This window comes from Atractosteus spatula, chromosome 9, assembly GCF_055471065.1.
Source record: "Atractosteus spatula isolate fAtrSpa1 chromosome 9, fAtrSpa1.hap1, whole genome shotgun sequence".
In the NCBI taxonomy this organism is placed as follows: Eukaryota; Metazoa; Chordata; class Actinopteri; order Semionotiformes; family Lepisosteidae; genus Atractosteus; species Atractosteus spatula.
Window position 1 is genome coordinate 41,492,673 of NC_142714.1, and position 13,754 is coordinate 41,506,426.

The 13,754-nt window shown below is 40.1% G+C and overlaps 1 protein-coding gene across 1 annotated transcript; it reads left to right on the plus strand.

Moving 5' to 3' along the window:
- The first annotated feature begins 1,245 nt into the window (after positions 1–1,245).
- On the plus strand, positions 1,246–11,776 carry LOC148828579 (uncharacterized). The gene is made up of 4 exons (XM_088925260.1): positions 1,246–1,387; positions 5,173–5,262; positions 5,651–7,951; positions 11,160–11,776. Exons 2-4 carry the CDS (start codon positions 5,176–5,178, stop codon positions 11,325–11,327), a joined length of 2,556 nt encoding a protein of 851 aa, XP_088781386.1. The 5' UTR covers positions 1,246–1,387; positions 5,173–5,175; the 3' UTR covers positions 11,328–11,776.
- Positions 11,777–13,754: the final 1,978 nt, after the last annotated feature.

The window sequence follows — 13,754 nt, forward strand, 5'->3', positions numbered from 1 at the left end:
AATGGTTCTGCTACTGGTCAAGACCTCACCTAGTATACATTAAAATGAGCAGGGGGTGAACAATCCCACCCCAATCATTGAACTGTTGAAATGTAAAAATAGTAGATGGAAATGCTGAAGGTCTTTGGAGGCCAGAGAAGAGTGTTTTCACATCTCAAATGGCCCATAGAAGCCAATGTCTAGAAATGGGATTCTATGCACATTAGTAACATGTATTGAATTGTATGTATTGCATATACTTTACGAGCTGTAATAAAAATATTTTTGCAAAGAAAACGCATGAAATAGGCTGTGGAATTAAGAAAAACAGAATAAGTGTTTAATAAAGTCTTATCTATCTATCTAAGTGGAATTCTTCTATAAATGACGTACTCCGTCCATTGTATAGGGCGTTGTAAAATTTGTTTTTTATTCAAACCAAATTAAGAAGAGAAAGTGGAGACGCAATATAAAGGGAGTATGCTTTTATTTGAAAACACGAGCTTAAAATTTACAAAGGGAATTTCGCTCGTCAGACAGACATAACATCTTATTCCAGCCAAAAATGCAGTCCTGTGTACTAGGCAAAACCTGCAGAGCAGGTTTGATGACCACAGGCAACCCTTTCTGAATTAATGGTGTGGTTTTCTGCGGTTCATGCCAGCTCTCACCTATTTTTTTACATCAAGTCCATATGCAGAGATCCACTTTAGAAATACAGCGAAACTGAAATACCATCCTTGAGTCTTTCAATATCTATGTGAAGTCAACACTGTTTCCTATTTCCCATCTGTATTATGATGCTGTTTTGAAACTGTGTGTGAGGAGGGCAAACAATGACCCTCTTCGCTCTGTTTCTTTGAAATTTGTGTTTGCACCTCTCTGTTGTTGCTCTTACGTGTGAGTGACCAGGGTTACTGTTACTGTCATGATATCTCCTGGCCTTCCTGTACCAAGGAAACACCATATTTACAGCATATTTGGATTGTTGTGATAAAGCCTCGTTCATCCACCAAGACACCAGCAGAGAACGCGGCCTAGAGGGCATTAGGCGTTGCAAACTCATCAACAATAGAAACTGTGCCAAAGAAGTAACAGAAGAATAAGCCTCTGGGACAAGTACTCAGGTTTGTCATGGGATGGGTTTTACAAATAACTCGATAGGTGAGTAGACAGAATGAGTGCCCTTCAGAATCTCGGCTCTGTCTACCAGCACCTTTGTCACTACAGCAGCTTGTTACCATTTCTGCAGCAGCTGAGGTTTTTAAACAGGAAGTCAGTTTAATCTCATAGCTACTGCGGCACCATCTCTCAGTTCCTCATCTTTCTGCTGTCAACACACGTCTGTCTGAAAAGCCATTTTTTTCATCTTAATTTTTTTTTCCTAACAGCCACAGGCAAACCTGAGGTAAGTGGACCACCCTGTTCTCCATAAAATATCATCGGCGGGGAATTATCTTTCCATTTGTTCCTTCATCTTGCTTTTTTAAACTTCTTTGTAAAGTATACAACAAGGAAGACAGAAAGCGTGGGCTGACACAGTTGCTCGGTTGCTGTCAAACCAACTCAGAAAATAAGTAAAACGATACTTAGCTTGTTTTTAGTTATTTTGTAGTCTACTTCCTTTTTTTAATACCTTCAATTTCAGATTACTGATTATGGCGCTGTGAACATGCTTTAAATATCTACTCTGAAGAGAGAGCGCAACTAAAGGATTAGTTTTGTTATTTTAATTTGAGTCACTTTAAGGAGGTGCTGGCAAGAACTGGGTTCTAAAAAACTACAGCTATTATAGCAGTTCGATGAGATGAAGTAACTGCTCACCTTATCTGACCCTCTCACAGCACAACGCACAGTTAGATTTGCTGGTAGGGCAACTTTTAACCTGAACAGGAATTCAACAACAAGTTGAAAAAAGATGTAAATTTGCCTCCCACCTGCAAATGCTTTAGAAACAACTTGTTTTAGCATGCCACACTATGCTTCGTAAAACAAATAGGACTGTTTATGTGATGGAAAAAAAGAAGTTGCGATTCCTTACCTAAGTGTTGGTCTATTTTCGCTGGGTAAAAACATCTCTGAGAATTACACTGCACTTTCTTTCTTAAGACTCAAAGGAGCAAGTCTTTATCTTACACGGCTATGGGTGTCCAGGGAGAGTGGCTGAATTTAAGGCATAGTGAGTTTTTATGTGGCTGTGCAGGCCAAGACAGCCATGCAGAAGCAGACAGTAATGTTTCTAGTGAACATTCGAGTAGGGAGCGTTTGTCAGCATGCGTTTGGCTGAAAAGGTAAAAGTAAAGGTGAAGTCCATGATGAAAAGTAAATAGGAAAAAAAACAATGCTTCTTCTTTCAGCTGTAAACACTTGAAGAAGGATCAGCAGCACTTCAACACTTGTAGAAGGCTCAACAGCCTACATTGTACACTTTTCACTCTGGAATTCACCTTTACTTATTTCTAGTAGCTGTGTGGGGTAGTTTTTCTCCAGTCATCATATGCAGCCACACACTGGCCCACAGTAATTGTGATTTTGTTTTATTACCATCATAGCCTTGATTTCCAAATCCTTAATGCTAATGCTGCTCTGAATCAGTGATTGTTTCCACTTTCAACTCCCCATAATGTATGAACTTCAGTAGTCATGAATTGTCTACATTGTACACAGAAACACCATCTTAGTCATGCCCTAGAAAAATAAGCTTAAGCAGCAGAGGTTTGTGCTTGTCCCTGGACCTCTGTGTTTATGACTTTGTGCTGCCTAGACAGAGCTACGTCTGGAAAGTCTTCCTTAAAGGAGTGTGGTAAACCCAGCCTCTTGGTAGACAGTAAAAATAAGATTAAGATTACTTTATTGGCCATATACAATTTGTTGTATTAGGAATTTGTCTTTTTACACATACCCTAACTTGTTCTCCACAAGACACACAGACAGGGAGAGAAGCTTGGGGTCAGAGTGCAGGGTCGGCCATTTACACAGCCCCCCTGGAGCAGTTGGGGTTAAGGGCCTTGCTCAGGGGCCCAACGGAGTAGGATTCCTCTGCCGGCCACAGGATACGAACTTGATAAAGCTGTATGAGTCCTTTAACATGTATAATGTGCTGGCAATGCAATCAAGCCTTCAAGATTAAAGCTTATATTTATATACTGTAGATTATATTTAATTCACTGTTACATTTTTTTCCTTTTTCATGTTTTTGCCTGTTTTGTATCCTTGGTTTACTGCTGTGATCTCCATCTGGCTCCCACCACCATATGCTACTGACAGATCAAACTTCTCCACTGTTTTTATCCTCGATTTCTGTGTCAGTTCATGGTTTCTACTGAAGGGCACAGGCTCTTGAGCTAGCCTTTCACAAACCACAATGGTTGCATAGCTATGACACCCAAGATAATATATTAAGGAGACCCTTTTATAAACTGTGGTTTCAAATGAGATGCAAGTTCTCATTCTGCTGGTAAACCTGGGGCCATTTTTATATCTTCCCCGACAATACCCATAAAATGCATTTGACCATTAAATTGTTTTCAATGTCGCTACGGGCAAATTCTTAGTCTGAAAAAACCTTTATATAACAAGCTTTCTGCTGTGTCCTTTTTCCTTACATAGTGTAGTCGAGGTTTTATTGATGAGGCAGCTGGTTGAAACATAATCTAAAACAAAACTTTTTGTTTTGTGATTTTTTTGATTGAAGGAAATCTCTGCATTATTACTGTCCCATTTTTGTACATATATACTGCATTGCATATTGTTTTGAACTTCCTATGTTGTTTTAATTGGTTTATCTCACACTGTGAATACCCCTTTATTGCACTATGCATAGTACTGTGCCTAGACTCGCCTTGTTTAGCTTAACATGTTGTGCAACCTAAGTTAATCTCCTTGTATTTTGATACTTCTTTCACGTGGCTACTGCCTTGGATAAAGCAGACAATCTAATGAATAATTACATTTAAAAAGAAGGAGTTTTTATTTGAACAAAAAGACAAAGTGCCACTGTCCCCACAGTCAATCTGGATACCAGGCTGTGGGATTTTGGGATCTTGACTGCATGTCACCTCTGAGGCAGGGAGTTAATGACTTTGCTGATCTTCAGTTAAAAATCAAACATGCCTGTAAATTTAAAAAACGAGACAATCAGAATCATGGGCTTGAACCAAGCAACCGTTCGAAAGCCTTTGTTCTTAAATTGAACTTTTTAGGAATGTAAGGACCTATCAGAATAATGCACAGCTTCCTCTAATAATGTGGTCCATGTGATTTAAAGAAATCTTTTTAGCCTTTGTGGGATGTGGAGTTTTTACTGCACTAGACAGAAATCCTAGCGAAAACTCATCATGTTATTTCCTTCACATTTTGTTGTCCAAGGACACTTTAGTAATCAAAGGTATTTGGACGTATTACTCACTCTAATCATTTCTTCCTTCCTGTAGCACGGTGACTTCCTGCTGAGCTATTGCAGGCTGCATTTGAAAATTTGCCTCTGAAATATTGGTTTCACATTTTGTACGTACCTTTATCAGTTTAGGCAGTTATAGTGGGAGCCACTTTACCCTGCCTGTTCCTGAAGCAGCATGCTGAAAACCACACTCCTTCCTGTGTGGCTCATGGCCCTGTTTCTAGAAACAATCAAAAAAGCTGCTGTGAATTAGATTAGATAGAATTTATTTTAAACCATCTGCAGGTGGAAGGGTTACAAAGCTTGATGGCTTTCAAATATTTACCTCTGCACTAGAGACAAAGCTCCCATCTTATTAAATTAACACCCTTTGAGCTGATCCCCAGTTAAAAGTCATTCTGCACTGTTTTAATGTATTGGCTACCATATCTGTGAAGTATAGAGTTGCCAGCAGGACTTGATACTGATATCCACAGAAACATAATTATTCAGGTGGGTAGCTGCGTCAGCATGCGTAGGCTTCAAGAGAACACCTGAAGAAGGCTCCACGGCCAAAACGTTGTGTTTTCTTTCTTCTCTTTTCAGCATGGAATAAACCTATTACTTGTTCCGAAACATAATTATGTTTACATTCAGTTGTGAGAGTGGCTCTGAAAACTTGCAAATGAGAATAAACATACTCATATACTTAGGTCATTGTTCATTTGCTGCTACAGTATGCACTACAATGATGGTGATCTTTGGAGGTATTCCTTTACTGTGCAGGTTTGAAGTTTTTTTTTTTTCACATTCAGGAAATGTCTCTTGAAGAGGAGTGGCTCAGCAGTAGACTGAGGCTCTGTGAAATCAGCACTGACTCGGAATCCACTACAGACTCAAAGCAGGTATGCCCGTCTGCTGTTAAATTCAGTATCTCGTGGCTGTTCCAGAAATTACCACAAGGGGGATCACGTGTTTTTTCCTTCCAAGGAAAAAAACTGGTGTCCATTCACCAAAGGCAATAACACTGTAATCTGTAAAATACAGATTTTTACAAAAATGACAGTCAGCATCACAGACTTGAACAACTGGGAAATACTGACATGACAATACTGTACTGTACTTTCCTTTTTAGTTAGACAAATGTTTATTATTTATTAATATAAATATATATTAATATATTTATTAATTCGTTGTTATTTATTTATATATATTTATAAAATATATAATTATTATTATATTTCTTATTACTAGCCAGGCCCCTAATTTTGTGTTACATAATTATGTTTGCAGATACCAGGAATCATTCATTTTAATGCAGATTCATGCTCCACACCAGCCTATACCAAGTCATCTGTGCTTGGTGCACTCTGGGAATACACACATGTTCTGTGTGAGGCCCGGGGCAGCAGCTCTGATGACCAGGAAATGGAAACTGACACACGGTCTGTGCAGTCTACAGCAGGAGTGCCTGGAAACATAATTCCCACCTACGCAGACTCCTTGGCCAGAGAAATACTTACATCCATGCAAAGCCAGTGGGAATCCGCTGAAACAGGAGATTTGCCATTAATTAGAAATACTGAGATTTCGCAGTCTGGCTGCTGCCCAGGATCCATCAGAAATGCAGGAACATGGCCGAGACACACAGGTAACACAGGCTGGCAAAGCCCTTCCACAGGACTAAATTCCTCTAGAGATATTGACATGGATAAACTGGCTCAGAAGATCACGTCCAACGTCATTCAAGCAGCTCTGGAGAAGATTGGTAGAGGTAAGTCAGAGTATCTGGCTTCTTCACAATGCAGCATTAGGTCATCTCCAGAAGGTAGAGAGAAGGACATCCTCCAGTCGGTGGCTGAGGAATTTGCATCAAAAATGTCAGCTGAATTGAAAGCAGAATGCATGCAGGAGGTTGTGTCGCTCCTTTCAAGGTCTCTTCGTGAAACCAGCGATCACACAATGAATGAGTATACTGGTGACACAGAACCATCCAGAAATACTGATACCGGCTGTGAAAGCTCTTGTACTGTCAGAGATTGCAGCAGCAGGCAACATTTGTCCCATACAGTTTCTGAGTCTTTGGAAGAGCCTGCAAATGAACCCTATTCAAGGCCTTGCCAGTGGCTCTCAAGTTATCACCGCCCGAGCTCCTTTGGCAGTTCAGTGTCCACATATTCCAGTTGTGTTTTGGCCCAAACGAGCCTCCACACCAGGAGCTCCATAGACTATCCTGATGCTCCTCCCCCGACACCGCTGGTCCCCAAAAAAGCCAAGAACCGCAGCAGTTTCTCCAGGAAACTGAAAGGTGGACTGGCTAAGGAGTTTCTCCCATCACCCCCTCCTCCCACACCCAAGGACCAAGCTTGTTCACCTCAGGAGGACCCAGACATGGCTGACAAGAAGGCAGAGTTTGTAGACAGACTCATCCGCTCTCTGTCTCTAGAGTGTTCCCAAAGGGAGCAGGAAAAGGAGGAGGATACTGCTGGTCTGGCACTGTCAGGAGATCAATCCCCAGCCACTGAGAGGATTCTGGAGGACAAACGTGCCTTGTCAAATTATGCAGCTCAGTTGTCTTTAAAGATAATCAACTGGGGTTACAACAGCTTGGCTGACCTTAAACAGCTTTCCAGTGAGTGTCTTCCAAAGTCACACTCTACAAAGGAAACAAGTGAGGCCAGAGAAGGAGAGGATCCCTCATGTCACATAAAAAGCAAGAGCACTGGCAAAGACATAGCAACTAAGCAGAACAGGAGTCATTGGGACATTCTGCAAATACATGCGAACCAATGGGCAGGGGACATAATTAAAGAATCATTGAAGATTGTCAGACAAGCAGAAGAGGCCAAAAGTGGAACCCATCCAGATAATCACTCTATCTTGAGCCAGGAATCACAAGTTGTTAGTATTAGTGTTGAAGGAGCATCTGGCTGTTCACCTTTAACATACAACTATGTTCCTTTGTCTGAATCAGGTTCTGATGCTACCGTTATCGAATCTAGTCATAATTTTTGTGCACCTCAGAAAGCCAACTTGAACAGCCTTACTAGGCAAATGATCTCTGATGTTCCTCTTCAAACTGTACAACAGCTACAGGAACCCACTTCAGACAGCTTCAAGGATCCAGTCCATGCAATAGCTGAACAGCTGAGCAAAAGAATTGTGAAGGATTCTCTTCTTTCTGTGGTAGAAAGCAATACAGCGAAAGCTTGTGGATCCCCAGTGAAAAGATCTGGTGTCCACATGCCGGAATTGAAACCAAGGGTCCGACAGCCGATGGTAACAAGTGGTAATTCTTCTGAAAATGTGGATACAGTGGCAGTGAAAAGTTCAGTGCAAGAATCTGTGAAGACCCGTGTTTCAAAGCAGGACAACAGTTTTGACAGTAAACTCCATAAACTCCAATCAGATACAAAACTCCCCTGGAAACTGGCAAACACCCAGATGCCAGCTTACAGGGCAGTCTCACACCTGGACAGTCAAAATGACATAAGCACACAGCAACTGGTGGGCGTACTCCACTGGATCACAGCCTCCCAGATGCAAACATCTGTACTGGAGATTGCAACTACAGCTGAGCTACTTTGCAGCCAGGTAAGTGGTTCCTACCCTTTACTATTACAATTGGTCAAGAAAAACCTGCATAGCGTCTACAGATCAGTAAGCTTCTCTGATATTTTGAAATCATAGTGCACTGAAAACAATAAAGAACTAAATTACATTCAGCAAATGATTGAACACAACTGTAGGAAATAGGGTGTCTTTGTTGTATATGTAAACACTAGAAAAGCATACCACATTCAGAAAAAAAAGTATTTTATTGGCAAAATATATTATATCCCAGAAGACACCATATGATATCAAGGCATATAAAGAAAAGAGCTGTATAGATTTGCAAATGTATGTAAAAATATCAGGTAAATATGGAATATCTTTAATATTTCCCTTTAACTACTAATAAAACTAAGAAAAATTACAGATGTGGATGCTACAGTTTATAGGGTACACCTAATGGACCTAATGGTGATTTTTCTAGGTTGTGTTAATCTCAGTCTTATGGATTTAACACATACAGTATATCTACAGTGGTGTGAAAAAGTGTTTGCCCCCGTCCTGATTTCTTATTTTTTTGCATGTTTGTCACACTGAAATGTTTCAGATCATCAAACAAATTGAAATATTAGACAAAGATAACACAAGTAAACACAAAATGCAGTTTTTAAATGAAGGTTTTTATTATTAAGGGAAAAAAAATCCAAACCTACATGGCCCTGTGTGAAAAAGTGATTACCCCCCCTGTTAAAACATAAATCAACTGTGGTTTATCACATCTTTGAAAAGCTGAGTTCAATTTCTCTAGCCACACCCAGGCCTGATTACTGCCACACCTGTTCTTAATCAAGAAATCACTTAAATAGGACCTGCCTGACAAAGTGAAGTAGACCAAAAGATCCTCAAAAGCTAGACATCATGCTGTGATCCAAAGAAATTCAGGAACAAATGAGAAACAGAGTAATTGAGATTTATCAGTCTGGAAAAGGTTATAAAGCCATTTCTAAAGCTTTGGGACTCCAGCGAACCACAGTGAGAGCCATTATCCACAAATGGCGAAAACATGGAACAGTGGTGAACCTTCCCAGGAGTGGCCAGCCGACCAAAATTACCCCAAGAGCGCAGCGACGACTCATCCAAGAGGTCACAAAAAACCCCACAACGACATCCAAAGAACTGCAGGCTTCACTTGCCTCAGTTAAGGTCAGTGTTCATGACTCCACCATAAGAAAGAGACTGGGCAAAAATGGCCTGCATGGCAGAGTTCCAAGACGAAAACCACTGCTGAGCAAAAAGAACATAAAGGCTCATCTCAGTTTTGCCAGAAAACATCTTGATGATCCCCAAGACTTTTGGGAAAATACTCTGTGGACTGACGAGACAAAAGCTGAACTTTTTGGAAGGTGTGTGTCCCATTACATCTGGCGTAAAAGTAACACAGCATTTCAGAAAAGGAACATCATACCAACAGTAAAATATGGTGGTGGTAGTGTGATGGTCTGGGGCTGTTTTGCTGCTTCAGGACCTGGAAGACTTGCTGTGGTAAATGGAACCATGAATTCTGCTGTCTACCAAAAAATCCTGAAGGAGAATGTCCAGCCATCTGTTCGTGACCTCAAGCTGAAGCGCACTTGGGTTCTGCAGCAGGACAATGATCCAAAACACACTAGCAAGTCCACCTCTGAATGGCTTAAGAAAAACAAAATTAAGACTTTGGAGTGGGCTAGTCAAAGTCCTGACCTGAATCCGGTTGAGATGTTGTGGCATGACCTTAAAAAAGCGGTTAAGGCTAGAAAACCCTCCAATGTGGCTGAATTACAACAATTCTGCAAAGATGAGTGGGCCAAAATTCCTCCACAGCGCTGTAAAAGACTCATTGCCAGTTATCGCAAACGCTTGATTGCAGTTGTTGCTGCTAAGGGTGGCCCAACCAGTTATTAGGTTTAGGGGGCAATCACTTTTTCACACAGGGCCATGTAGGTTTGGATTTTTTTTCCCTTAATAATAAAAACATTTATTTAAAAACTGCATTTTGTGTTTACTTGTGTTATCTTTGTCTAATATTTCAATTTGTTTGATGATCTGAAACATTTCAGTGTGACAAACATGCAAAAAAATAAGATATCGGGAAAGGGGCAAACACTTTTTCACACCACTGTAACTGTTTTCAGCAAAAATAAAGAGATTTTGTTTGTATCTATCTATAAATGCCTGTGCTCATGTCTCATAGTTCTTAACTGCAGGATTGTTAGGCTGTTGAGGCTATTGAAAGGGATTTAAACCTCAGTGAATTTTAGATCAAAAGTTATAGCTGATAAAATTCATTAATTTTTGGTAAAGGGTTTTGTTGTAAATACTGTATACAGACACTGACTGAAGTATGACAGACCTACTGTATGTCATGGACTGAAGTCAAGTATCAAAATCAGTGACAGCACTGACTGCATCAATAAGAAGTATTAATTTGTTTAATTTTAATAATTATTTTAATTACTTAAATTTAATGTAGTAGTATTAGAAGTCAGTGATTGGACAATAACAACATTTCCTGAAATTATGTTTTCTCTGCGTACATCACGTTTTAGAAAGGTTTAAACTAGATATTTCTCAAAAGTAAGGAAAGTGATGTAAGTTCTTCATACCTGACCTCCTTCATAATGTAATGGTCAGAGGATTCGCACAGAATGAAACACATGCTTTTTGATCCACAGGCAACACGTTTATTAACCTCTGACCATCAGACGTAACATCTGACATCAGGGCAACAGAAACATGAGGGGAAAGCAATGCACACCAGCCACTATGTACAATGCTTACTCAGTAACCTGCTTCAACTACTTATAGTGTAAGGTCAATCCCAGGTCAACGCACTGACCACAAGTCCAGTCCCTCTGCAGCTGTTCCCAGACTGCCTTGTGGGTGCATAACTAATAAGGAGGTGCAGCCGCTTAACTACAATAATAAATTAAATAAAAGGCAGCTTATCTGTAGATTTTATTTAGAGGTTGGGGGAGAGGTAAATGTAAAAGAAGCTAGATTTGTGTTCTGTTTATTCTAGTTTTAAAGAAATAGTAAAAATTAGTAACCTGGTTAAGTTTGGACCAGCCCTGAAATACCCAAATAGTATAACACTGTTAATACCTTAGGAAGCTGCAGTTTGAAGCTTGCTCAGTCTGAACTGCAATACCTGTTTTGGGCAAGGTTGAGTATTTGTGATGAGTAACCACTGTGCTGTTGTTCTGTGACTCAGTTCTGCAGTTTGGGGTCCTGTGCAGTGACCAATGGATGGACTGTGGGAGACCTCTTGACCTCACTGCTCCAATACTGTGAGGCAAGGCAACATACCGAAGCCAGGGGGCGCTCTCTTCCCATCTCTCTGCTTGAGTGGCTTCAGACACAACTCCAGGCTCTGCGGTGACTCACAGCTCTCACTGAAGACCAACAGCACAGACAATAACATTAAGAGGGTGAATGAATTTACTCTAAAACAGGAAAAGGATCTGCCAATGGTATGTTTGTTTTAGAGCAGTGATGCACAACTTGGGATCAGCAGGATTTATAGCAGTTTTAAACTCTGGAACGTTTTACATTCATCTATTTAAATTCAAATAAGAGCTATTAGTATGTCAGTTGAAATAAAATGCACAATACTGTATAGCCCACTAGAAGTAGTGTTCCCTGTGATAAAGCCATGTACAGTAGAAATATATTCTCATGAATTTTAAATGTACACAGTACTGTGACACTCTAGAGTAAAGAGAGTCCTAGAAGTACCTACTGTAAACTAAATAATAAGAAATGCATTTGACCAAAAATTGTTCAGTATCTTTTTTAATGTGTTGTATAAATAAAATACAGTATACATTATCAACACTCTGACTTTTCCGTTCTGAAGGGGGAATACAGTATATGCTAACATGACACACTGCTGCAGACCGAGATCGGTAACTTTTCCTGCTGAAAACACATGGCATTCTTATCCTACTTCACTGGAATCAGACTGAGCCTTTGGAGCCCTCTGTGACACAGCAGATGACTGTACTCATATTGGAAAAATGCACGTGTCTGAAACTGAAAAGTGTCTATGCATTTTTTCACAACAGACGTTCTTAAACGTAATCTGAGGGACTAATTATCACTATGTCCATTACCGATAGGTACCCATTCTTTGAGAAAACATATCTTTTGAAACACACATGTTGTATAATATTAAAATAACATATATAAAAGCAGAAATATTATTTAAAAAGTAGGGTTGGAGAGCAGTAGCTTCATAACATATTCCAAGCATTTCCTGTGACTGTGATTCAGTGTGAACAGAGAACCTCCATTGCTTCTCAGTCTGAGACCAGCTTTGCTATACTATGACAAAATAGCAACAGACAACAATGTGATTTTTGAGATCACAGAATTATGGGATTCATTCTATATTCATGAAGTTGTTTTTTATATTTAGAAACCCATAGCATGGATAGTAAAGCATCCCTGAAATAAAGGTTAGTGTGAGAGACAGTTTCTAAAGTATTTCAACAATCTCTAAGTACTAAACAATTTATGCATTAAAGAGATTTGCAGGTGTCTGGCCTGTCCTGTTTTCTGGTGTTCTTTATTATTGTATGTTTACATCTCCAAAGCACCTTTTTAAAAGATTCTCAGTTCGAGGGGTTTTCACTCCCTTCAAAACAAGTGACCTGTTTTCTTTTCTTTCATGCTGGAATTCATGAGCACTCTGTTACATAAGAAAAAGCCACACAGAACATAACTGTTGGTATCAAACGATTTGAGAGTTTAATTTCCTTCTCAAGAAAAAATAAAGAATGTTATGCAAGCCAAACTAAACCTCTCACCATCTCAGACTCCAGAGCTAAACAACAAGATACCTACATACTGATTGAACTCAATCTGGTTTAGAGAAATCAGATTTTCAGTGAGGTGAAATTGAATACATATTCCATCCATTCATTTATTTTCTAACCACTTTAGCTCATACTGGGTCACAGGGGAGCCAGCACCTATCCTGGCAGGCAATGGGCACAAGATATTAGCCCATCACAGGGCACACAGACACAAACATGCACACACTCACACCTAGACCAGTTTTCCCAGAATCTAATGAACCTGCCAGTATGTCTCAGACAGTGGGGAGAAACCCATGCAAACACAGGGAGAACATACAAACATGCAAACAACACTCCAAAAACCCAAGGAGCCAGCACCGCAAGGCAGCAATGTTAGCCACTGTGCCATTGTGCAGTCCTGTGTACATACTGATTTCTGTAAATATATTTACAAATCGACCTACCACCCAGGGTCTTACTTTTCTCTGATGCAGTCTAATCAACTGATTTGGTGTCACTTTCACATCTTGTCGTTTAAAAGCCCAGGTGGGAACAGAAATAAAACCTGTCAGGTCTTGGAACTGATTGTTCTAAACCAGGGATAGTAAAAAGATGGGGATAACAACCTCCTCCAAAGGAAATTAGAGGAATGGTGATGTCTCTTAGTGGTAATTCTGTTACTGGAGCTGTGTCAAAGTCAAAGGATCACTTGCAAGCAGATTTGCTGTCGTTACAAAAGTAATTTCCACAACAACATCTTAGTAGTGCAAGATCTTGCCTTCGGCCCTTCTCAGTTTTTTCTGATGACTGACAGAAAGGTCAGCCCTTAAGTGTGTTCTCCGGAACAAAACGCTATGGAGCCCACCAGAGAATTTAAAGACTTGCTTTCCTTCTCCGGCCTATGCTGTCGGACTACAGCTGTAGAGTGAGACATTTGATATTCGACCAGCAAATCTGAAGTATAACTGGCCTGAAACCAGCAAATTTACAGCCCACTGATCAGTGGG